The 26,165-nt window shown below is 32.4% G+C and overlaps 3 protein-coding genes across 6 annotated transcripts in view; 2 read left to right on the top strand and 1 right to left on the bottom strand.

Annotated features, from left to right (window-relative positions):
- The window catches only part of LOC149966739 (uncharacterized), a 71,936-nt gene extending 67,425 nt beyond the window's left edge, over positions 1-4,511 (top strand). For 2 of the 3 annotated variants that reach the window (XM_090154124.1, XM_090154132.1), the window contains exon 15: positions 278-4,509. In XM_090154124.1, coding sequence (XP_090010250.1) covers positions 278-546 — 269 coding nt within the window. In that variant the 3' untranslated portion in view covers positions 547-4,509. Of the gene's footprint in view, positions 1-277 lie in introns of all 3 variants that reach the window. The other variant, XM_090154118.1, reaches the window with a different exon arrangement.
- A 1,290-nt stretch (positions 4,512-5,801) lies between these two features.
- pont (RuvB-like helicase pontin) lies at positions 5,802-7,876 on the bottom strand. The gene has a single exon (XM_090154106.1). The coding sequence runs from the start codon at positions 7,753-7,755 to the stop codon at positions 6,385-6,387; it is 1,371 nt and encodes a 456-aa protein (XP_090010232.1). The 5' UTR covers positions 7,756-7,876; the 3' UTR covers positions 5,802-6,384.
- Positions 7,877-9,450: 1,574 nt separating this feature from the next.
- LOC149966737 (uncharacterized) lies at positions 9,451-19,929 on the top strand. Of its 2 annotated transcripts, XM_090172317.1 has the most exons (6): positions 9,451-9,566; positions 11,057-11,210; positions 12,410-12,549; positions 14,769-14,876; positions 15,917-15,978; positions 19,319-19,929. In XM_090172317.1, exons 1-6 carry the CDS (start codon positions 9,494-9,496, stop codon positions 19,361-19,363), a joined length of 582 nt encoding a protein of 193 aa, XP_090028443.1. In that variant the 5' UTR covers positions 9,451-9,493; the 3' UTR covers positions 19,364-19,929. The 2 variants fall into 2 exon arrangements, with proteins under 2 accessions (XP_090028443.1, XP_090028453.1); XM_090172327.1 differs by lacking the exon at positions 15,917-15,978.
- The last annotated feature ends 6,236 nt before the right edge of the window (positions 19,930-26,165 follow it).

Here is a 26,165-nt window from a genome sequence, read left to right as displayed (position 1 = left end):
AAAATAGCGCTGAATTGCATTCTTCCATATCAATAATTTTCAGCAACCCAAAAATTATCTTTTGTGTATAAAAATAATTTTTAAAGTGTATTGGCCTAGCCAAGTGAGTTAATTATTTAGCTTTAGGGAGGAAAAAATGTTTGAACTGAATCGGTTAAATTTCAGATATAATTTTTAGGTTACTTTTTCAATAATACTGAATACGCTTTTGGGCAAAACAAACTAAAAGAGAATTATCTTCTCTTTAAGTTAATTTAAATTTATTTTTAAATTTTAGATGTTCCAAATGATAGCGGCAGTTTTTCTATTGTAAGCAGTGAAACTTTACCCACCAGCCCTCGTTCAGTCAGTCGCAGGACGCTCTTCCATACTGAGCTAGAGGGAAGGAGTACGTCAGCTCCAACATCAACAATAGACTGTGAAAAAAACTGTGAAGGGAAAGAGTTAGAGAGCAAAAATGAGTATTTAGATACTTATCGGACAATTGTGCCTAATTCTACGCAGGATAGGTACTCTCCAATAACAAGTAATGTCGAAGTCACTTAGTGTTTATCTAAAATACTAAACTTAAAATGATTTCCCAGTGATTTTCTTTTAAGTACATGTACATTCTGAACTCAAAAACGTGTGCTAGTGCCATTTAACTGTACAGAACAACTTTAACAATTTTAAACAATTTTAATTTAAAAAATGTAACCACTGGAACTTGGTGTATTTTAACTAAATATACAATGTTTCAATTGAAGTACATTAGTGAAACTGTTCATGTTGTGATTTGTAAATAGTATAGACAAGTATAAACAAAACATATTTAAAAAATACATTATCTAAATATATATAAATATATATATTTGTGTACAGTAAAAAATATATGTATAGATTTTCCTGTATATTAATGTAGGTTATTTTGCGCTAACTGCATTTTCATTAATGAGATATTTCCTTTTAACTATTTTAAACTCAACCAACAGCCATATGCAGGGTTTTAATAATTATGGCTCAAACAAATTCATTTTGTGCCATTTTTTTTATAAGTTGTCCAGATGTGCGAATGTTACGTTTACGGATTACCGCTATTTACTTGGTTTTAATAGATGAATAGTGGCAGGAGCATATATAAATACCTCCTAATAGCTGTAATTTTGTATAAAATATTTTTGAATTGAAATATATAATTAATTTTATTTGACAAAGTACATAAATTAAAATATAACAATTAGTAATTTGTGCCAATTATTGTTCTACCACTTCAGAAGTACAATACTGGAACCAGTAATTGGGATTTCCAATTTTAAATGCAGGCCATGTAATATTTGTTTCATTAGTGATATTTGTCACTCTGGACAACATTTTTAACATTTATTAGGTCAATGAATTTAGTTTAACTCAGGTAGCTTTTTCCTGTTTTTGTTCTTTAAATTGTTATATATTAATGTGCCAATTTTGTTCAGAAATTATTGTAATGTTTTATTTACTGTGGTTGGTTTTACACACTTTTAAGGTGTCATATAGAAAACCTTTAGTTGTAAAGGTTAACACTGTTACTACTAAGTAGTATTTTACCTAAACAAAAAAATATAGCACTCAATTGTCGCAAATGTATTAAGGAAGTCTTTGTTTCTTCAAGCCCCGAGTTTAGACTGACTGGTTCAGTCAATACTGTGGTTAATTTTTAAATGGTAACTATAATCTTCCACTATGTGCAACGTACTATGTTGACAGTCAGTACCTGTAAGCAATAAATTATTATAATCTACCAGTATAACATTTTAGCTATTTTAACAAAAGTATTTATTGTATTTACGAGCCAGGGAATTACTAAATTGATAAACTTTCCTCAATATAAGGAAACTTTTATAATTTCAATTTATCATTAAATGTATATGATAGGAGCTCTTCTATAACATTACTTTGGAATATTCAATTATCTTCAAGTTTCTCTTAATTTTGATTTAGCATCACTTTAAATTCATTGTTTACTTTGTTGATTATGAAAAAATTTAAAATCTTGAGCTAAATTATTACAAAGGACATCTTTATGAGCAGTAGATTCGAAAGCTTCAATTTTTGTTAATTTTATCGCTATTCAATCCATACTAAGTTGCAGCCTCAGATCCAACCATCTTTAGTTGTCAATTTTAATGAAATAACAAATTTATTTTTCAATTTAAAGTAGCTTCATAATTTGGCTTTTAAAAATTCAAAAAATTAATTTAGGGTGAAAAATTTGTGCTCCATTAAGATGACACAATAGAGTACATTTTAAATATATTTAATATATCAATTGAAGTTAAAGACTGTAATACATTTGCTACAAAATAATTCTTTTGTTATTGCCATTAACAAACCGGATGTTTCTCAGCTCAAGTAACATATCCAGAGTACATTTTTAAAAGTAATTAAAACATTATAGTTTCAACTATTACGATAAAATGATACTAAAAACTAATATTGTTTATTGTGCAAACTAAATTTTGTGCCAACTTGAGTTAATATGGCATACTTGTGTAAAAAAATAAAGCCAAATATTTTATGTATATTAAATTGATAATTTTAAGTGAAACAGAAAAAGATGATTTATATTAACAACAAGTGTAATGAAATTAAAATTCCATGAAAAATGCTAAGAGGTACAAATAGTAAATCTGCTTAAAATATATTTGCAAATTTTTAACTTAATCACTAGAATCTTGTGATTTTGAACATTGGATAACAGTCAGCAAGCATACTGAATTTCATAATTTAATATTGACTTGAAGCGCTCGCATAGCTAGATTCTCTTTCAGTATATAATATGTCTTCCTTAAATTATTAACTACAAAATGAAATAACTTCAAATGAATGTTAAATGATAATAGAAAATAATCGCGACTCAATGCAGTGGTTCTTGAACCTTCAATCATCACAATCCCCCACTAATACCTTCGAATCCTCAAATCATCTGCAATCTTTTATTGTAATACGTTATGTTCCTTTATAAAAATTGATATCATAGAGGATGTAAATTTTTATAGAGCTATTGTATGCACTGCAGTATGCAGTAGAACTCAGACTTAGAGAAAGGATATTAGGAGAACATGTAATAAAGCATATGTACAATTGAAAATAGCCAAATGAAATCTACTTTCAGGAAAGAACACTGTTGAACAAAAGCAAAGGAATAGGTGGGTTATCAATTACGTGCGGTTGTGAAAAAATGTTACACCTGAATTTTCCAACCTATTTAGTATAATATTTAAGTTTTACAATCATTGTTGCGTTCTGTGATCATCAGTATCCCTAATATCTTTACTCCAAGGTTAATCAATCTAAAAGTCTATCGATTCTTCTAAAAAGAGTAAAATGTATCATCCATATTTAATTCTGTAAAGACAGTATGAATAATGAAACATGCCCTCATTAAATAGAAACCTCTTGTATAATATATATTCATCAGTCTCAAACATGAGTTAAGGATTTGCTGGTACTACAATATTTAGTGTAAAGTAGGAAAATTTAAGAGCTACCAGTATATAGTTTTTGAAATATTGTTCAAGTGACGTATACTTGGTATTCGGTATTTGAAAAATTTGATTTCGTACAACCTATAAAAATGCCACGAAAAATTATAGCAAATTGGGTCCACACTGTAATTAAACATCAGTTCATTTCTCCAATTAGGCACATTTTATGCTGCATTTATTGAAAGCCACCATCTGTGCACCTCTGATGTTCTATAACAAATTTTTCATACACTTATATCATCAGAAATAAATGAACCTAATTTTCTTTTGGAAGTTCATTTAGCTCTGGTATTGCTGCAAATGCTATATAATTTTAAATGTACCAGTATATTACAGAGTCACATTTACTTTTTATGCTTTATCAGTTTAAATGATGTAAAGAATTTTCAAAAACCAAATTTTGCAAAGTAAAAATCTGTCAAAAATTCCGGCCTAAGCAAGGACTCTATTAAGGAAAGGATAATGGTATAAAAGTAATTACTACCCCACATCTGTGACCAGTTGATTAGGATGCTAAAAGAAATGATTCATAAGATATCAGGAAATCTATAACCTCTGATTTTCTACAATTAGTGATAAATTTATATAATAAATTTCAGTTTTAAAGGTGGCATCAACCATAATTCATAATATTATAAATATTGTTTATTTCTCAAACTAATTCGAATTTTGTAAAATGTTCCTGAACCTTAATAGAGTATCTTTGTCTTAATATACACCATCCAACAAATAACTGAAATTATTTCACAATAAACACGTCCAAATGTTTTTGCTTGAAATATTGTATAGATTTTCATTTTCTATTTGCAATGGTTAAAACATTTTGAGCTAATGCCTTTTAAAACGTTTATTTTTTTTCAGAGAATTTTACAAATCTTTACAATTTGTCTAAACTAAATGCTAGAACATTATTTAAACTTTGCATATAAATAGTATATGTATTTTTCATTACTATGTACCATTAAAAAATCTTCATTCAGTTAAAAGTATACATAACAAATAAAACGATTGTCGTACTAATAAATGTACAGATAAATTAAGGAATGAAATGTTTTCATGTTAGTACCACTTGTAAAAGGTGTTTTGTGTCATATCATACCAATTATCAGATCCTTGAAACAAAGTTGAAATACCAGTAAGTTATTAACATTGTAGAAAAACAAATACCCAATCCCTCATTCTAGAAAGTATGATCATATCTATTAAAAGTAATAAACCTGTGAAATGAATAAAACCAATGTGTTGTAAATGAATAAAGTTTGATTATTGCTGTTTGTAGAACCAAAGTTAGTCTACAAATTTTAATTATTATTTTAACATTGCCAGTAGTAGACAGCTCTTTAACAATAGGGAACTTTGGACTAGTGTTTATAATAACAAGGTGCAGGAGTGTATTTTTGACAAGGTAAACCATTTGCGTGCAATCTTTATTAGGCAAGCTGTTATAAAAGGCAAGAAAAGAGGCGTGTGACATAGTGGCAGGGTCTAGTTCCAAGGGAGTTCCACATGTGGGTTCTGTATATTCTGAAAAAGAGTGATATACACCTGTATATTCTATCATTGATTTTAGATATTTAATTACAATCAGAAATGCCTTCATCAGGACAGTATACAATTTAGGAAAAGAATGTGGCGCAGCCATGTGGAAAAAAATCAGTCTTAAGTTATTGGAACTACCTTTGTTATGAGTCTTACATCATTAGAGCTCAAAGGATTTCACCAGCCTTGTAAAGGAGTGAAACACATAGTATTTCAAATAATTCAATAGAACTATATCATTACCCTTTTGAAATTCTGGGGCTTATAAGATGTGCGTTTTAACTAATTTTGATTCAGGCTTTCCATCGACTCAATATTATGACCACTGTCATAACAATAACAAACCCCTCCCCACAATTGTAGTCTGAATACCTAATGCAGTTCAATATTCAAGGTAGAATGATATGACTAACCTTATTGATTGAATAGTTCTGAAGTTTAAAGCTTCATTATTTAATTACACCTAAATGTGGAGGCACAAGGATTTTTGGGAAGGTACAACACATAAGTGGGGTACCATGATTTTTGTATTGGACATCTTTTATTTTCTAATAATTAAATATGGTACACAACTCAAAATTTTACAATCCTAAAAACACAACGAAATTTTAAAAGTTAACTGCCAAATTTTCCAGTTTACACAAAGCCCTATAGTAGCTAATAAACTGACACTATGTAGATGCTTTATTTTATAATGGCAAATTATTTGCTGAGCAGAGAAAATTTCTGCAGTTTATAAGTCTCTCACTAATATGCAACTTCTATTTTACATATGGATTAAAGTAAGTGGTCATTACCAGCTTAATAGGCATCTTTGGGTGTCCTATGTGCAAATCGTGCTTTGCAGAGGAGGAGACTGCCTCTCACGTCATTTTTATTGTTTATTATGCCTTTCAAAGGTTTGTGCACCTTGGTATGACAGGTTGGGAACAAAGAGATCTTTCCAACATCTGGCGAAGCAGGTCCTGCGCTTTGTTTCCAAGATGGGGCTTTTACAGGTTTAAATGGCTAAGATAGCACAATGGATCTCTGGTCTAAGTCGTAGGTTGGGCCTGGCCCTACTACCTAACCCTTAATAATAATAATAATAATAATATATTAAAGGGAAACATGTCATCTTAAGCCAATTTGTTTTAATGAAATTTTAAGGGAACCAAATTTCTGATAAAAATATTAACTACAACAGATGACAAAAACATATATGAAACTCAGGATTTATTGTGACAAAATTTTTAATGAACACATTTTCATTAGTGTTAAATTAACATTTAACACCATTTAATGACCGTAGTACAGGTAATCTTATGATAAGCAACAAAATATTGAAATATACGATGAAACATTATTTCATATATTTGTCACCTTGCTCAGCGAGAGTTTTTGCTGAGGACTTTGCATCATGAAATAAGTCACTAATTTCGATAATATCATCTTTCTTGATAGACATTCTGCCATTTACTTTCGCTAATAAACTTGCGGGATTAAGAAGTTGCACTGCGTACCTTAAAGTGGCTCTGCTTCCAATATCACCAAGAAAATTTAACGATTCTTCATCAACTTCCAGTCCTTCTGCCTGTGCTCGTATGCGAATAATTTGAATCATATCATCTTTTGAGTAAGGAAGGGTTCTTATAATCATCAATCGATCTAATAAATCCAGTGGAATTCCATGTGGTGATATTATGTCTTCTGTGCCTCTGACAGTACAATGCCCCCTGTTAGTAGCAAATATAACAATAGGAGCAATAGTAGATTCTAAAGCACGATGCAAGTATGTAAAACATTCAATATCGAGCATGTGAACTTCATCTATGAAAAGTACACCAGGTACTAATTCTGCAATACCTTGATCAATATATTTATTTACAATCTTGTTAATTTCACGACGTAATTTATCAGTAATTTCTGTTTTACGAGGCTTTATTAACTGGCCCATCATAGAAAGAATATCTTGACCACCTTGAGGTTTAGCGTTTGCAAAATCAAGATCATGTAAGGTGACATCTTGTATAACTTCTTTCTTTTTGTGAACATCACCTTTTGGAAGGGGCACGTACTCATCAGCTTCCAAATCATATTCTGTAGCATATGAGTCGGATCTTCCTTGCCTTTTAACAGCTCCACTATTTGCTTCAATGTAAATTACATCCCCAAGTTCAATTTTCTCTCTTTGAAGACTTTCATAAACAGTAGGGTCAAGCTTTAGCTGCTTTACTCCCTTTGCAGTTTTAAGACCAATAATAACGTGGCTCACTGTTTTCCCATAACCACCTAATGGATTTTCAGTTTCAACAGGAGTTAACTCTGTTACCTCTCCTTCATATACTTCTTTGGTTTCTTTAATTCTTAACCCAATAGCTCTACGAAAGTTCTCCATTAACACTTCTGTTTTCTTTACTTCTGAAGAATAAACTTCGCTGCCAACCATGGGGCAAAAGGGCACCTTGTTACCAAGTTCCTGGGCAATTGCCAAAGCAATCGCGGTTTTACCTGTGCCAGGTGGACCGGCAAAGAGAATGGCTCTACCAGCCATTTTCTTACTTTTAATAAGATCCACAAGTATTCCTCCAGCTTCCCTAGCCATTTCTTGTCCCACTAAGCCAGCAGATATGGCAATAGCTGTGCCAGCTTCATCCAGACCAAGACCTTTAACATGACTGTGCGCTGCTATACGTTGTGTTTTAGTGCTAACTTTAACTTCTTCAATTTTCATCTTTATTTGTAAATGTAATTCTAATACTTTATAAAGAAAAGAACTTCTTAAAATTACAATAGTTATCTCGTTGCAATGCCTTGAATCCTCGAAATACTAGCAGACGACTCTCAAGACATTAGTCAAAAACAGAGCGTGAGATAAGCTTTTCATTTTATCCATATAGTTTTTTACTTTTAATTTAAATTTTAATCTACTTACTTTAAAAAGCTGGTACTAACGGTCAAAATAATACAAATAAACAAACAAAAGGTTATGAAACATATCGCAGGCGACAATAATACCAACCGTTTTAATTTCGAATTGAATATGAATAAATTACGATTTCCTTTAACCATTTCGTTCTTTAACTAATAGCTGAAAACTATTCGTGAGTTCTGAACCGTTCAACCAGTCCCCATGCGCACTATTCGGCAAAAAAAATTCTAGAACTACCCAAATGCAAACTATTCGCAGACAAGAACCTCTTGTCGAACCGTTCGGAACAGACTTGGAAATAGTGATATTTTTAACAGGGGTCCTACGGGCTCCCGACCCCCCCATAACTTTATTTTTATTGAAGCACCGTAAAAAAATAATTTCCAGAAATGTCCATGATATTTGTTAAATATATTTTTTATTTAATTTGGGAGCCCCGGTGGCTCACAACCCCTTTCGAATGATTTATTTTAAGGGCCACCTGATTTTTTTTTAAGAGCCATTGGCCCCAAGACTCCCGCTATTTCCAAGTCTGGTTCGGAACCGTTCTAAATGGTACCTGCTCAAGACCAAGTACTGGCCGGAACTCAAGGTTGAAATCTCTAAAATTCGTCTGCACATCGGGCTGCGTACGTCAAATCGTACGATCCTAATTCGAATCACAACTATTCGTACAAAAGTTCTGAACTATCCAGAACTTTTTCGTGACATCACAGCTCAGTCCTAGGCCGTTCTCTTAACGGTTCAGAACTCACGAATAGTTTTCAGCTATTTATTACCATAAGTGTATAATATACTCATGTCATGCTACTTTGAGTGATTATGTTACATATGTTATTACTAATAGCGATTTCCATATGACTCCTCGAGATTCATTCCGAATCCGTCATTGATCTTATAGATTTTACTCCGATCGACAGAGAAAAGGGAAATAATAACGCTTTATTCTACAGTTGAAAAGGAACACACGAAAAATCGTTCCGAGAGAACCGAACCGATTGGAACACGCAAAAAAACTGGTTGTTGATCCGTTGATTGGTCGAAATCGACAGATCGGATTTGAGAATTCTAGAGAGTCATAAATGAAACACGTATTTATTGATCAGAGCACTCAAATGGAACATGAAAAGTTGATTGCGGCGATCTCAAATGGAAGAGTTTTTCCTTGTTCCAGCTCTTGAGCGGTCGGACCAAGTTTGTTGGGTGTTCCAAAGCCCTCAATCGTATTGAGTTCCATTACGTCATAGATGGTTCCGGATAGAATGAATCTCGAGGAGTCAAATGGAAAACTCTACTAAACATATACATTAATTTTTAATTTAGAATTTAGATTCATTATTTTAACCAGAATTATGTTAGCGTCGAAATAAACCTTTGGGCAATTCGAACCCAAAATTGGTGTTGAGCTAGCAGTAGTTCCAGAACGGCTTTTGTGTATGACTCATGATTTTGTGACTCGTCTGCTTCAAAAATTGGAATGTCGAATCAAAGTTTTTTTTTCAAGGGTGGAAACGAACCTCGAGTTATAAATAATAGTAAAATGTCATCGTTATCAATCTCAGTGGTTTTTGTAGGTTTATTGTTTTCGTCTGTTTTATTTGAAGGCGTTACATGTAAGTTTCATAAGATTTTAACCCTTATCTTTTAACATTTGAAGTTCACGTTTTGGAAATGACACTCCAAGGCTTATGAAACATTTAGGTTAACTTGCAAGATAGTACACCAAATCTTTCCTTGTTTACATTTTAAAAGTCTAATATGGTATTACTTACGTATTAAAATAAAGTTTAATTAAGAAATGGAGAAATTTGAATAGTAGTTTTCCATACACGCTATAAAGTATATGATGAAACCATAATAGCCCACATGCATGGTCGCCATTGGTGGTTAAAGGAGAAGAAATTTCTTGGGTCTAAATTTTAGTTGGTGGGCAGGTTGAAACATTTAGTTCAGCTATGGCCATACTTGGTTATCGATGCAGGGTAGTACCATTATCAAAGACGGTTGGAAAAGAGTTGGAAATTCTTATATATTTGGAGGAACAATCGTGACTACAAAGGGAAATCTGGGATGGCAGACAATGGAGTTGTTTACAGATTTCAGGAAGTTAAGGAGTTAGCTCATATATAGATTGATGAAAAGGACCAGGTGGCGATTGTTGGTTTTTTTATTTACTCTAGCATAGATAATTAAAGACTGAATGGTGGAACCAGTGGAGCATACTGATATGATTGTGGTGAATCATTGTGAGACTTGTGATCACAGAATGAAGCTGTGGGGCTCTAACCAGAGGGGTCACAGTCTCTATAATTGCTTAGAGGGAAGGAGGGAATACAAAGGAATGGTTTGTGGATCTAGCAGATTAAGGTGGAAGATTACCGTTTAGGACTTGGTCAGGGTTTTGGGGACTAATGCTGAGTAGAGAGTTTTTCGGTTTCTCCTTTACGTAAAAAACTTGCTGAGGTTAATGGTAATAGTGTGTGTTGGCTCACAAGCCTTGTAGGGCTGGCTACCACCCTCTACGCAATTTAACCCAACCACCGGTAATTGGCTTCACAATACACTAGTTGACTTAGGCCTGTGTGGTTCCTTGGATATTCGCTCATCTGATTATTATTATTATTATTATTATTATATTCTTTGTTTGCTTCAGTCCCCCCCTCTCAACAATAGAATTATGCCGTCCCCCCTAGGAAACCCTTTGTGATGCTACTGTTTGCATGTAATTTTCATTCCCATCTCAATCATTCCCACAAAATATTGGCTGTCTATTTTCTGTTAAAAAGGTTCACCTATAGCTTACCTACCTGCAGAGCCACACAATGGAAGATTAACTATATTGAGACACGCACATGCTTTGGACCTGTAGCCATGATGATAGACAAGAACTTATAAAATTTAATTATTAAATAACCATTTAATATTTTTCAACATGGTTTCCTTGATTTGAGAGCACATCAATTATAAAACTTTAAGCTTAATGCTGGTCCTTTATAATGAATTGCACTGTGTGCATTGAAATTGAGATTCATGTGCTAATAGAAATAATTATTGAATTGTTGTATTATGTGTTTCTGTCTTTTAATACACAATTTTTTTTAAGGTCAAGTGAATTGTACAGATGAAGTACAAAATTCAACTAGGCCAACAAAATGCCTTTCATCCTTAACAGACTCTATAGACCAGGACTGCTGTTCTGATACAGACACCAGTTGTTGCCCTCCAATTGCTAGACGCTTTTTTGAAATTGATCAAACGTAAGTGTTCTCAATAACTATACAATAATGGTTACAGTATGAGTACTATCCTACACTTTCCTTACATTATTTGGATAAAAAGTTGGATCTAACTGAATAATTGATAAAGACTTCTTTTTCAAAAGCTATCTTCTGCAACATGTTTAGAGCCATTTTTTATTATAATGTTTTGGATATAGACTGAGCTGTGTTGATAGTTCCCCATTTCATTTGCTAGCTCCCCAAAATGGTATATGAATAGTTTGTCTCATTGTCTGGTAGAATGTTATTGTTTGACAGCAAGGATTTTAGGAGGGGATCCTTTTGTGATATTTTAAATTCAAGTTAAGTAAAAGAAAACTTTAAAAAATCATGTCAGAGGTGGGTCTTATTAATTTCATGTTACAAAATAATCAAAAATAGCAGATTTTACAGAAAAAATGTTTTATAACTTTTGCCAAACTCGTTTTTGAAACCTGACTCAAAAATTAACCACTTGTTGGGTATAAAAACCCTGGGATTCATGACATTCCAGGTCGGGTTAGTAGTGCTGTACAATCACTAGATTTTGGTCATTTGATCATCGCAATTTAGAGAGCAATAATTTTAAAATATTTTGAAGATTAGAGTACTTTATTCTAACCATGAATTGGAACAAAAATGTTTCTCTGAAGCTCTTTGGAATTAAGTACTCCAAGTATTATCTTGCAGTGTCAGACACAACCTACTAGTAATAAAGCTATCAAACCAAAATAAATATTCAATAAAAGAGAGCAGGCTCAGGGTAAACAGAGTGCGGAAATTGAAAAATGATCCTATAAAATCAGGGAATAGTCGTTTAAATAAATGATCATTCATAGCCGGTTATAGAGTTTGTGCTGCTGGGAAAGGACATATAACCGGTTTGTCTATGGTTTCTCTTTATACTGCCAAAGCTGAAAATTTTCTATGCATAGGTCTAAGAGAATTTTTCAATAGGGGGCAAGACAGACAGAGGGGTTTATTTAACCGCCTATTAAAGAAAGGAAACTAAAAATTAAGTTTATATAACATCAGGGTAAAACTGTAAAAATCAGGGAATTATAACTATGAATCTAAGTATATCACGATTTCTTGGCAGGAGTTCGTTAACATAACTGTGCATATTGATTATTACAGTTTAGCTAAAGATTTATCCATTTAGGGCACTAACGTATATCTAAATTATTTTTAATTTTAAGTGTGGCAACTATTATTGCTGTGTCAGTTACGATGACATCAGTTTTAATAACAGTAATAATTATCGTCTGTTGCTTTTGGTCAAAATGTCCCTTGTACTCAGCTTGTAGAGTGCAATATACAGCTGATCTTCCTACATTGGGTAAGATTTCCATCAAAGCACCATGTTTCTGTTATTTTGGTGTTTACGAGCTGTTCTTATAAATAATAGCTTGTTATTTATTTTTATTCCTTAATATTTTTTAAATTGAATGCATTGCAATGTAATTTTTTCATGTATGTTTTTCTTATTTGAATCAGCATGTATGGCCATGCTTATTACTGAACTGTGCATAATGTAAATAATGATAAAATCTTGGACAATTAAAGTAAGGTTAGGCTTATTAGAAGATTGTGTTTGAAAAAACTCAAAACATTAATTATTCTATTTTATATGATCATGATAAACAAGCTGAATCTTTCCATTAAGGGAATACCAGCCTTTTCTATAGTCATCTGCATACTCCTTTACGTATACACAATAGTTGATTTTATAAATTAAAACTGGACCAACTTGTTTAAATGTTGCCCTTACGTCACAAGGCACGGCTTTATTAGTGTATTCTTTGCATGCGCGCTAGAAAAACCTATATTCCTCATGCTGTTGTGCTCAGTCTTGACTTGTAAAAGTAAAAGACTGTAACGTAAGAGTCACATCAAAACCAGAAAGCCATGTTACTTTATAAAAAGAACTATATTACACAATAATAATAATAAAAGGTTTTTATTTAAATATCCTTTTCAGTGTTACACTGCTTTAAAAAGGATCTAAGATTAAATTTAAACAAATTAACATATTTATACAAATATTATTAATCATTGACATTTGAATATTAAATTAACTCTGTTAAAACTTATTTATACAAATATTATTAATCATTGACATTTGAATATTAAATTAACTCTGTTAAAACTATCTAAGTTTTTAGATTTTTTCATTTTATCAGGGATGGGCATGCCATAGTTTTATGCCATTTTCTTTTATACTCTTATTGCATAGGTTTTTTTTGTATTTTCTGCTATTCTATAAAACCTCTATCCGCGGCTACCACGTATGTTATGACTGTGCAATAAATTCCCTTTTTGAAAATGGTTTAATTAGAATATAATCTGGTTGATTATTGTTGTGAGTTTTATACATAAACAAGAGAATGTAGATTTTCTAGGGTTTGCTAATTAAAAGCTTGGAAGTGCGTCTTTGGAACTGTAGTGTTTTGTCATTTTCATCACAAAGCAGGCCAATTTTAAAAATATATGTATATATATATCATAATTTTTTATTGCATTAAAGAATGAATAGTGAACTTATATCACGAATTTAAGTAAAAAATTTATGATTTTAATATTAAACTGCATCATTAAAGTTATATTAAATTTAAAATGAATAATAATGATTTATAAATTCCAGTTATAGTTTGCAAATTTTAAGCTAAAATGAAAGTTTTTGAAATACCGGAAAAATGTTTAATTTTTTTTATATAAAACTCCACATTAGAGGAAAATGTAAAATTAAGAAGCTTAAAGTTTTGCCTGATAATTTTGGCATGTTTTTCTGCTAAAGGGTTCTACCAGTAGGGATGCACCGATATGGGTACAGCCGATATATCGGCCAATATTAACCAAGTTTTATCTATCATAATCGTATTGTATATGATAAAATCATTGTAAAAGACGGTTCAGTACACTGTCATACCATTTTATTCTCATTTTTCATGAAAAATAGTTTGCAAGAGCATATCCGAATGTTTATTTTCATTTTACGTGATACATATTTTCCATCACAAATCCAATATCGTAGTTTTTTATTTGTTTACACTCATAACCCACTGTCTAAAAATAAATAAATGATCTAGCTTTTGAAGTCTGGCGTACGTGGTGTGGCCAGTCAAATAGAATATTATCATTAGCTAATCGAGAATTTTATTATTTTTAAATGTTTTTTCTGAAAAAGTTTTTCTAATACCAGTATCGGCCAATATCGGCTTCGCTGATGCCGATATTGGGAAAAAAGGCTGATATATCGGTGCATCCCTACACATAAGTGGAAAATCTTAGCTCCTAGCTTAGCCAGTCCAAATTTAATTTTTGATGCTCTTGTATGTCGCTGAAGACTTGCCTTTCTAGCTCTCTCAGTTAACACTCAACATATGAGGCTTGTGGATTCCTTTAAGTTGTTGCATGTATTATTTGTACAATTAATTGCAGCCTATTATTAAAAGTAAATGATCAATGAAAACTACTTGACAAATCAAACCACTGTCATACTCGTCACTCTTGTAATCCACTTTTTGGGAATAACTTTTATTTTGTCAAATTTTCCAGTTGAAAAAGGCTCTGATGTAAACATCAAGTCAATGCCAACCGATGATACGGATAGTCAACGTACTCTAGTGATGTCTAACAATTCTAATGGAAAACAAACAGACAGATGTGAGTACTCTGAATTGAAAAATTGAATTTAGGGACAGAGCCATAAACACCATTACTGGCAGGTTGAGATATTTTCATGTAAGCATTTTACGAACAATAATGTGGGATCTCCCTGACAAATGTTGAAATGTTGCTTGACTGGTCAGAATGGTTGGTTCTGCGAAAACTGTAGGATTAAACAGCCTAAAACGTTTATTGTATCAGTTGTGATTAGTTATATTATCTAATTTTTTTCAATAATTCGCCATATTGATCTATTAAGGTTACCAGTAATAGTAATCAAGTGTAGGGAGCGGTTGGCTCGCGTGGCATGAAGGGCTTTCCACCACCCTCCTACCCATTGTAACCCGGCCACCTGTTTTAAGGCATTAAAAGTCGCTAGTAAATCTTAGGTCAAAAGAGCATAGGACTAGAAAATTTAATAGTGTTAATAGAGTCATTGCGACTGAATTTCAGTAAAATGTTTGTGTAAATTTTAGTAATTAGCGTCATACATGGAATTATAAATTAATGTTAGCTCTGGCCATCTCTTAGACAAAATATTAATTGTCAACTTGCAGTGCAATTAGTTTTATAACGTGCATACTGCTCTCAGAGAAATAGCACTATTGATGATTTTCTTAGAATTTTTTTACTAGGAGTTGGCTCTGATGTTTATTAAACGTGTATCTTGTATAACTTCGCCCAATTGCAGTAATATAGATGTTTATTATTTTACTGTTTGGAATAATCATTAAATAGAAAAATTTTATATTTAAATTTATATATTTTCGTATTATTTCCTATCGCTTACATAGCTTTAGTAGTCCTTGCAAATTTTTCTATTATTCATATCTAAAACCATCTTCTCGTATTAAGCAAGCTTACACTTTTTTAATCTATTACTATCTACATCTGATTTTATGCCAAGTGGTTAGTTTTTGTTATATTTATTATTCACACACCCTTAAAATTAGACTTATTAATTATAAAGAGAAGCAGAAACCTTTTAAATTGCTGGCTACTATTTTACTGAAAGAAGTAAATTCTGTGAATTCCAGTTTCTATGCTAGGAAAGTCATGTGTGGTGACAAATTTCTTGGTTCATCACAACCCTAATAAGGTAGGCCTATCCTTTTTGAAATTGCTGCTCTGCCGTAAAACACTAAACCCAAAATTCTCTGCTTGGCTATCAGTTTTACAATAAGCTTACATCCTTTAAAATTAGTACTAGTTGAAAAACTTCAAATACTGCTAGAACCCTTGTATTAGTTCCTCGAGATCTTTTAAATATATTGAGAAGTTCTTTGACCATACTACTCTGGTTTTTCCCTAAAAGTTAAGATTTCTTCCCTAAATCTTTTTTACTTGGTCACTTTTTAAAGTTGGCAAAATGAATGGCAGCTATAAATTTTGATTTCCAACTTTTTTAATGTTTTACTTTTGGACAAAACTTTTATGAACTAGATGCACGTGTAAAAGTAGGTTGGACCATCATTACCCGGTTTTTATGCAAAAGTATAAATTAAAATTAGCTTTTGCTTAAAAAAAGCATTTAAGAATGCAGAGCCATCTAGTATAGTTCTGTAGTGAAAGCAATAGAAATACTTTATTTTTTATTTTGTACTATAAATTTCTTGTGTGATGAAACTGAGGAATTATTATTGCTTACTTGAAGATGGGAAATTTCTTGACTTCTAGTAAATATTAAATTTATCTCAATTTTGTCAGAACAGTTGAACTTTCGTTTTGCGGTATTTATCAGTGGATTTATTTCTTTGCTTGTTAGCTCATTTATGTTTAGTTGGCCGAAAAATTTTAATATTTAATAGCTTTTTTTGTTATTTAATACGATAGTTTACAGCGAGCCGATTGAATAAATTTATAGGTTGAATACCAACACACCAACTCACATCCGATTTTTTTATTTTTACCTTTTTTTGATGCTTTAGACGATACTGTCTAAAATTATTTTGCAGAAATAAAAATACACTGAGGTATTAATTTTTTTAAACTAACGTTTCCTAACCCTTTTTCCATTTGTGGTATGGTAGGGTACACGAAATAATTTTTTGTTAGGCAGCCCATCGTGATTAGCAAGAATGGAATTTGGGTGGTGCAGCGCGCCCGCACACATTTAAACTTAATTTATACTGACTGTTGGTAAAGTTATGCTGCTCTTGAATACGACCCCAATTTCAGGCAATTTTCAGTGAACCATTCCCTTCACTTCAGAGATCCTGAAACCAGGGTCCACGTGTAGAAGGACTTTGGCTCATGCTAAAAGGGCCCTTCCTCCTTCAGGTCAAAGGAAACTTTTATCCCGGGATATTTGGCCACAGTTATGTTCTGCAGCCGCGCCAAATGTCTGGGGGAAAATTGTTTTTTTTTGGGCATTTTTTTAAAGCAGCAAGCATCTGCACTCCCTGCTCCTTGACCATGTAAAAACTTGTAAAATTTAGCTTACGCAAGTTGAACCATTTCCACAAATGAAAATTGGTAAATGCTACATCTACGACAATTAGGTGGGCCAAATTTTGGCAAAAAGTAACGGTATAAAAAATGTTAACTTTACCAAATTTACATTTCAGCGTATTATCATTTCAACAAAATAATTTTGACACAGAAATGTTCAGTATCGTCTTAAGTATAAAAAATTTCCGAAGTATGTTGTTGTGTTGGTATTTTGCCCATTATTCTAATGCTTAGTTTCTATAATATATACACAGTAAAAATTTCATTGTATGCTCAAATATGCCATTCAAGGCCTTTTAAATAAGCTTGAATCGGTATTGTTCACTGATAGCACGCTAGAAGGTCAAATACATGAAATAGTTTCAAATTTTGAAAAGAAACACATCTCTAACTTAATGTACAAGCGCACGTGGGTTTTAGGGGTAATGTCAATAAAAACCAAGGTTTATCTGAATTGCACAGGCTTTTAATATTTAAATAATCTGTTACAAAGTGTTGTCACATCAACTGAGTGTTGCAACAATCTGCCCTCCACATGGATCCGTCCGCTCCTCTTATACGGGGTAGTTTCTGCCAAAACCGGTTAGGCACATAACGCCCTCTTGTGGCCAGAAATCCCCCTAAAAACAACACCGTGGTTTTTTCATACTATAGCCAAGTCCCTGCATTACAAATGTAACTTAAATTGTTTAAAGTACGGTGGTGGATTGGTTAGCACTTTTGCTTCGCTGTAAGAGTAGCCGCGTTCGATTCCAGCTTTTGGCACTGGGAAAGATCTTGAAACAACTGCGTTGAGTTTGCAAGCTGGCTCCCCACTGGTTAGAGGGGTTTTCCCCAAGGTTTTCAATTTCCGATTCCATAGAAGCATGTTGTGGTTAACGGTAATAGTTAGTGTAAGGAGCTATTGCCTCATGTTGTATGAAGGGTTGGCCACTACCCTTTTATGCATTGTAACCCGGCCACCTTTTTTAAAGGCATTAAAAGTCTAGGTGGCTTGGGCCTAAGGTGCTGCCTTGCTGATTATTATGAGGGCTTCTATTTCAAAAATGATCTTCCAGTGACACATATGATTATATTTTTACACACTCCCTCTGTGAGATTTATTCAAATTGCAATTTATTGAACACGTCTTTTGGCTTAACCCAAATATATCCTTACATTAGCATTTTCGTTTGAATAAACTTGAATATTAAACAATTGAATTTTGTTTGTGGAAGCTCAGGTTTAAAAAATTTTAGAACATGTATTAATTAAGAAATTATGGTATTTTCATTTGCTAATTATATAGCTATCAACATGTATAGGTACTTGGTTTACAGGTTATTTAGTAATTTGAAACACTTTGCAACTGTCTTAAATGCCAGGTTTAGAAGGACCATACCAATGTTTGAAAAATCAGGGTAAAAATTTTGTAGTTGATGCATATCCAACCAATCATATTCTGGAATTTTTCCAGCCTTACTTCAGGATTTCAGTGATAAACTTGGAAACTTTATAGGCTGTTTTTTCTGTTTTACCTAACTTAAAATTTTGGTTTTAATTAATGTAATGGGAAGAACAAAAGCATTTGCCAACAAAACAAATTTCAAAAGGTTTTTAGTTGACGGAAACAATTCTTTATAAAGGGTGCAAATGCTCAGAGTAGGGCTTGGTACAATACTATGAATCCTACTTATTTTTATGTATAATGGAGAAGTGGTAAGGAGCCTAAGCTCTTGTAAAACAATTTTATAGCGTCACCGTAATGCCAACAAAGGAATTGAGATTGAATGAAAGATTGAGTCATGTATGTAAATAAACCTATCATTGACTCTCTTTTTCCGTAAGCCCATTCTTGCTGGAATATTTCTCTGATGCCTTAAATGGTTTTGCAACGTAACTCCTTTAATTTTGGGCATTCTAATATCTATTGAAGCAATGATTTTTTTTCAAGTACTAAAATCTGTTCTAAACTGAGTTTTGTATTCATTTCATATTATTACTTTCAGCTGACAATCCTGTGGTTGCTGTGTAAAACTCCACCTGCCGAGTGAATCGTAATATCGAGATCAAATATATTGTTTATAATTCATATATTGCAGCTGTGCTTTTGTACTTAATATAGTTATTGTTCAAATAACTGTGATAATTCTAACATAATATGGTAGTAGTAAATTGCAAAATATCTGATCAATTCCTAGAATACCTTAGTTCCTCTTTTCCTATCAACATGAACTTGATAAGTACGTACAAGATATAGGTTTTCTTGGGCACAATTTTATTTTTCTAAGATGCTATATTGAAGAATTAACCTTTTGTGCTTTGTAACTATTATCAAGGCCAACCTTTTCTATTTGAAATGGTTGTTTAAAAGTTAGGTTTCAATTTACACTGAGTACTTATTTTCTACAGGTTGGACGATATATATATAATAGCTTTATTTACTATACTGGTACTTAAATTATAAATATTATTATAGATATTTATGAAAGGTATGAATTTTTTTTAAGTAATTAATCGAACCCTTTCATAGTAATAGTGCCATGACAGTGAAATATATAGTGTGTGAAATTAACTAGTAGGAATAGAATATATAAAATTCGATTTTAAAGTGGTGTAGTGTATGTCCTAAATATTTTTACTTAAATACTTTTATAGTAGTTCTCTATATTTATTAAATTTTCATTAGTGTATGAAAAGCTTAGCCACGCTTTTTAATTTTGAAATGCACTTTACTGATAAAAAATAACAAAGCTTCCAGCTGTAACAAATCAAAATTTGTGTAGTATAGTACCTGCAAAATGAGAAAATAACAGGCATTTATAAGCCCAATTCTTGAGCTACGTGTGTTTAACAACTTCAATGAAATTGTACACCAATATTTTGTTCCCTTATCTCTAAAAACCAAGTAAAATTACAGAACTTTTTCTAAGTTAAATAGCAATTTGTAAAAAATTTATAAATGCCAAACTTTTACAACTGAGCTACTCGATTGGATTCATTCTTTTCTGAAACCGCACTATCAGCCCCAAAGAGTGCGACTTAAACACTTGGACTTTTATATTTTTGTTACAACTTTTGGAGACGCAGTTTATACACAAAATTAATTAAACAATTGTTGCAATAGGAATCAAACCAATTCTCAAAACTATAAGCATACTTTCGTTTAGAAAGAAAAACTATTATTATGAAGTTCAATTGAATTATAGAAGATTGCAAAAATTTAGCACCATCAGTAGACATTTTAACGCACCATTCCCTTGATATAAATGCATAAATAGACTTGTCACAGTTGATGTTTATAGAAATTTAGATCCATGATGTAGTTTTATACATGGCAAGAACACAAGTATACGCAACTGAGAACATTAGTGGTTAGAAGTATTACCCATCCTCTAGTATCAGAATCACAAATTCATATATGTCTAACTAACCTATTGTAAAGGATTAAAAAATTTTGTAACATTGCACCTGATTATTTTAAACATAAGCACGATAACCAGATAATAATAAATAGCCATTCGCTGTATGATAGGTGGATAATCCCAAGAGACCAGTTATTGGTGATTTGATATGAGAAATGGTATGTTCAGAGATTGCTAAACTCTAATTGAGTCGTTAATTTAAAATAAATAATTTTTATTTTTTTTTAATTTAAGGGGAAACCCTGGGAAAGTCGCGATTAATTTTGTAATTTTTGGAACAGTTTCACTACTGTTAGGTTTTTTAGAATAATTCGTTTTTATAAAACTGAAATGTATAATATAAAAGATGTATACTGAGCATTGCTCTAACAATACAGTATGATGCTGAGGGGTGGCGAAAAAATGTTACGAAAAACTTTCACTGGGTTTTTCTTTAATCATTTTATTTACCAAGTAGAACACAACCGAATATAATTATTTTAACATCAACTTATTTCCAAGTTCTTCAAATGTCTTTAGGTTTTGTTCTCAATAACATAAATGAGTTCTTGTTATTGTGGCTGGTTGGTAAATGTTGGATCCCATAGTTTTAACAAAGAATATTGGAGAGCACTTGTTTTCTCTGTTTGATCGGATGAATTTTTTGAATATCATTGATTTACATCTCCTTTTATGCATCAATGTATTTATGAAATTTGTAAAAGTAGTTTGTAGTTATGCAAATTCAGAGCAAACTAAATTATTAGTTATAATTAAATTTAATCAAGATAAATTAAAAAATTTAACTAGTTCACATTGCCTTTCCAACAATTATTGATAGGGAAAAGGCGACATAAATTGACTAAATCAACAACTGTGCTTGTTATCACACATTTTTTGTTTTCTTCCAAGTAACAGCTCTTATTAAAAAGTATTTGACAGGTACTATACTCTCCCAACATTTGACCAACTACATGAGTTGATGAATTAACATATCCTGATACTCTTTTTGGCTTTTCCTACTAATTTTGTGTAAATTAATAGTGTGAAGTGTAATTAAATTTAGCTAAGCGCATAATTTAGGTACGTGTATAAGCTTTATCGTAATGGTTCTGATATTATTAGGTGATAGAAGACCACTATCTATTTGAACGTGTTTTTGCTTCTAGTCATTTAAAATTTTCTATTTATGATATGTATATTTTTGTATATTCTTTATGCACAAAAAATCTGTATGTTACATTAACATATGGTATGCCTTATTACTAAAATTTTTATTTATATACAAATTTTTTAATGAAATGCTTATATGGCTCCTATTTGTAACTAATAGTTTAAATTAATGTATTAAAGTTTGGAAAACATTCCCATTTAATATTATACCAAAATTTATAATGCTGCTTTTATATTAACTTACCTAAAGCTAAGTTTAGAAAAGGGAGTTAAAATTTATACACATTAAACAAAAATGTAAACTATAGCAAAATTCTAACAAATTGGATTTCCTTTAGCAAAATTCCCTTTAAAAAATTGTCCATTATTTTCCATTAGTTTTTTATAATGTTCGAAATTTTTAATTGCATACTGGTAGATATTTTGACTGTAAATAAATTTGATAAAATTTATTTTATAAAAAAAAATATAGTTTACAACTAACTTTCAAAATTATTTGCTTTAAAAAATTAACATCTTGAATAATATCAATGAAATTCGATTTTTTATATGACTTAAGTACTGGATCTGAATTATTAGTAGCATTGCTTGCTTGCTTGGAAATTTAATAATATATAATAAAAAGATAAACCATAATTTTTTTCTTGGAATTTTCATTTTATGTAAACATAATTTATGTTTACTCTGCAAATGTGTACCTCTGAATAGATTGTTGACTATTCCATTTCTTTTTTAAAATCCCCGATAACCTGTTGTCATAAATACTGTAAAATAATTATTATTCAATTTTATATATAATAAACAGAAATTAGGATAACAACTGCAGTCGTGAGTAACCAAGAAAGTTGACTAAACACTGTATAATCAGTTCGAAGCACTTTTTAAAGTACTGATGTGTGGGATATTATTATAAGCTTGTGGTTTAGTTCCTTGCTATTACATGTAACTTGCTTAAATCTTATACAACCATGTATTTAATATTAAAAATTCGCTGTTTGTAAAAAAAACTTTATACTTAACTAAATGTGTCATGTGAATAAAATTCATAAACGTAAAATTGTTTTATTTTTTTGCAGTGTAACCGATCCGGTCACAGATGGCGACCAGATCGGCTATCATCGCCATATTAATTTATTATTTAGTCTTTGTTCTCTCATTCGCCACCAGGACGATATGTGTCGCTTCGTCGCAGATAAAAAGGCGCTACGGACGAAGCACCGCGTCCTGGCTGCTGAACAGAAGAAAAAGAGACTGTCAAGCTGACAGTGTTTGGTTCGTTAATCTTGACCCCTCTCGAAGCCCAGTGGCAATTTTATAATTTTTTAGTTTTGATTCCCAAGAGGAATGGCGCATCAAGGAGGGTTGTCACATCTTGTAAGTTTTTAATTCCTCGTTTAAATTGTTATATTAAGAAACAATAAAGGTCATTGTTTTTACCACATTCGATTCGTGACATAATTTATACATATAAAACTTGTCTGGCCCGAACTCTAACTTGTGACAGTTTAGCCTAATCGTGTTGCATCCTCCATAGGATACGATTAGGTTGATTCAAACTGTTACAGCTAGCAGTATTTAAGTCAAGTTTGATCGTGGGCCTGATGTATTCTTGATTCGATTTGGGGACAAATATTTTATATTCTACCCTTATTTTTAAATTGATTCTGTGGTGTAAATAATATTTCTTAAAGTGGACTTTGTTCTATTTGTTGTAACATTTGAGTGGTGAAAACCATGAAAGCGAAAACACTTAAATACAAACTATTCACGAAAGTGTGAGTAATGACTAACAGGTTGTTCAGTGTTAGGAAACAGTTCCCAGTGTTAAATTTGGTTAACATATAGTAATCATGTAAGTTATTATCTAGGTTGTATGAATTTTGTCTTGTGTTCATGAACTGTTGATAGGAAACGAGAAAATAGTACTTTTGATCAGCGATTAAAGCCAGTTTATGAGACACAATAAAAGAGCACACTAAAGCTCGACTCACTTCCAATATGGTTGTCACTATAACTAAAGTGGTGGATATAAAACAGGAGGAAAAAAGTATAGGGGTGTTGACTGTAAGAGACCACATCCATTCACAAACCCAAGTGAAGTATAAAAGTCCAGATATTTTATCCAATCTGTAAATGAATTCCAGGATATCAGAATGGTGCTGATCCAATATTAACCGAGAATTGAATTTCGTATTGGTTTTAAAAGCTTCATTGTTAATCAACTGCCTAAAAGTTACACATATCTCTTCGATTCGTTCCACACAATAACACACTATTACATATGTGAAGAAATTTATGGACAAGATGAAATGATAAGTGATGTGATCCAAGAATGTCATTCCCATTTGAACTACTCTGGGAGATTCAGCCAATAAAGTGGAGTTGTACATAAATGTCTTAATGTAAAAGGAAAAATTTATTTCCTTAAACCATATTAACTGAGGAAATGTATGCAAAATTCCTCCTAACAAGACTAGCGCAAACAGGAATTGTTCGCGGCATTTGTGAGATGGTTTACGACGTATCCAATTAGATCTCACAAAACATGGATAACGCTGTGGAATTTTGTAATTCTCAATGTCAAATAAGAGTTTTGATAGTCCATTTCCATTACTAGCCAGAAATCCCATAGTGATTATAGTTGATAAAACCGTACCTATTGAATTTGAGGCATAATACAGCACTGATAAGTCGAAGGAAGAATAAGTGTTGTACACCATCAACAAGCTTAAATGAATAAAGTAGATTACCGCTACTAAATATACACATTTTGCCGACGTTTTTATTGAGCTGTTGTGAGTGATACTGAAAAAATAAAACTTAGAAATTGAACATTTCCAATTCATTTTTTTAATTCTAAGATGTAGCGGTGAAACTTGGGCCAAAGATGGCAATGGAATGATGTAATTAACTAAATTTAACAAGAAACTTTTGTCCTTCATCATAATGTAATTCTTTCCTAAATGTGACTTTTCTATATATGCAGCTGCTAGCACCACAATTTCCCGATTTTGAACAATATTAAATTTGTAACCAACACGCGAAAGAACGCTTCGACTTTGAAATAAAGTTTGCTTCCCATTTCATGTTTTTGCGAATTTATAGAAATAGTAAAAGGCCAATGGCGTGCAATCGAAAGTCATAACGTGTAATTATTGTAAACAAAGGAAGTATACATGTTTTATCCAAACTATTGTAGCTAGAGATAATCTGATATTTTAATAGATATTAAAAACAGGGATGGAAAGCCCTGCACTTCGACCTTAGGTCCATTGTGCAACCCCCAGCCTGTGACTTTAGGTAAAAAGTCCTATTTGCGACCCAAAGTTAAGAATCTGTTTGGCCGGGATGTTGCAACGGGGTCTCGATCGAGAAACTGTTTGAAAGAATTTTTGGATTGCCTCCAAAATTCGTCTGTTGCTGACGTCACCCAGATGAGATCCCATTGATTTTCAATAGGATCTCATCTCAGTGACGTCATGATGTTCGTTAGCAACGAAGTTACCAACCTTAGCCCTTAGCAACCACAGCGTATCGAGGCAACCTTTTATAGACTAAAATTTACTAACCTTGGGGATGTTGTAGAAGGCATGCGTCTCCAACCGATGCATACCGAGCCACATAGTCACAACTACAGTTTCTTCCTCGGTTTGACAGGCCCTACAAATTGGGTCATCACTGACACCAATAAGATTAAGGTGTCCGGTAAGTTGGCAATGGCCTGTAAGTAGGCCAGTTACCAACCTTATATTCGTCTTAGAGAGCGAGAGTAGCTCTTTTGCTCTGCCTAGACGGGCCAGGGATAAACTCCTTGGCCTGCCTTTGACCATCCATCTCAAGCCAAAGCTTGAGTTGACGATCCGACATATACTAGGCCACGGGGGATGAGTAGAGCAGATTCAGGCCCACTTAACCTAGCTTTTGCACTCTCTCGGGACAAGGCGTCAGCCTTTTCGTTCCCGTGATGCCCTTTATGACCAGGTATCCAATAAAGTTGAACTTAATTGTGCGTCCCAAGATCAGAAAGAAGATCTAAGCTGCTAAGAACCAGTTTAGAAGTGATACTATACTGGTTAAGAGCTTTAAGAGCGGCCTGACTACCCGTGTAGATTTGGATAACCTTCCCACGATGCTTCTTTTCCAGACAATAGTCAGCACAGAAGCAGATAGCAGAAATGTTTGCTTGGAAAACGGTAGCGTATTGCCCCAGGCTTTCGTAAACACCATAGTTATTTTTAAGGCAGTACATCCCCGCGCCTGTACCAGACCACGTCACCTC

Source organism: Leiobunum rupestre, chromosome 1, assembly GCF_980474605.1.
Source record: "Leiobunum rupestre chromosome 1, qqLeiRupe1.1.hap1, whole genome shotgun sequence".
Taxonomy (NCBI): Eukaryota; Metazoa; Arthropoda; class Arachnida; order Opiliones; family Sclerosomatidae; genus Leiobunum; species Leiobunum rupestre.
The sequence above is the reverse complement of the archived record's forward strand: the minus strand, read 5'-3'. Positions and strand labels throughout refer to the sequence as shown.

Coding starts and splice junctions, on each gene's coding strand:
- pont (XM_090154106.1), bottom strand. CDS start 7,755: ATGAAAATTGAAGAAGTTAAAGTTAGCACTAAAACACAACGTATAGCA.
- LOC149966737 (XM_090172317.1), top strand. CDS start 9,494: ATGTCATCGTTATCAATCTCAGTGGTTTTTGTAGGTTTATTGTTTTCG. Junction 9,567..11,056: donor TTTATTTGAAGGCGTTACAT/GTAAGTTTCATA, acceptor ATTTTTTTTAAG/GTCAAGTGAATTGTACAGAT. Junction 11,211..12,409: donor TTTTTTGAAATTGATCAAAC/GTAAGTGTTCTC, acceptor TTTAATTTTAAG/TGTGGCAACTATTATTGCTG.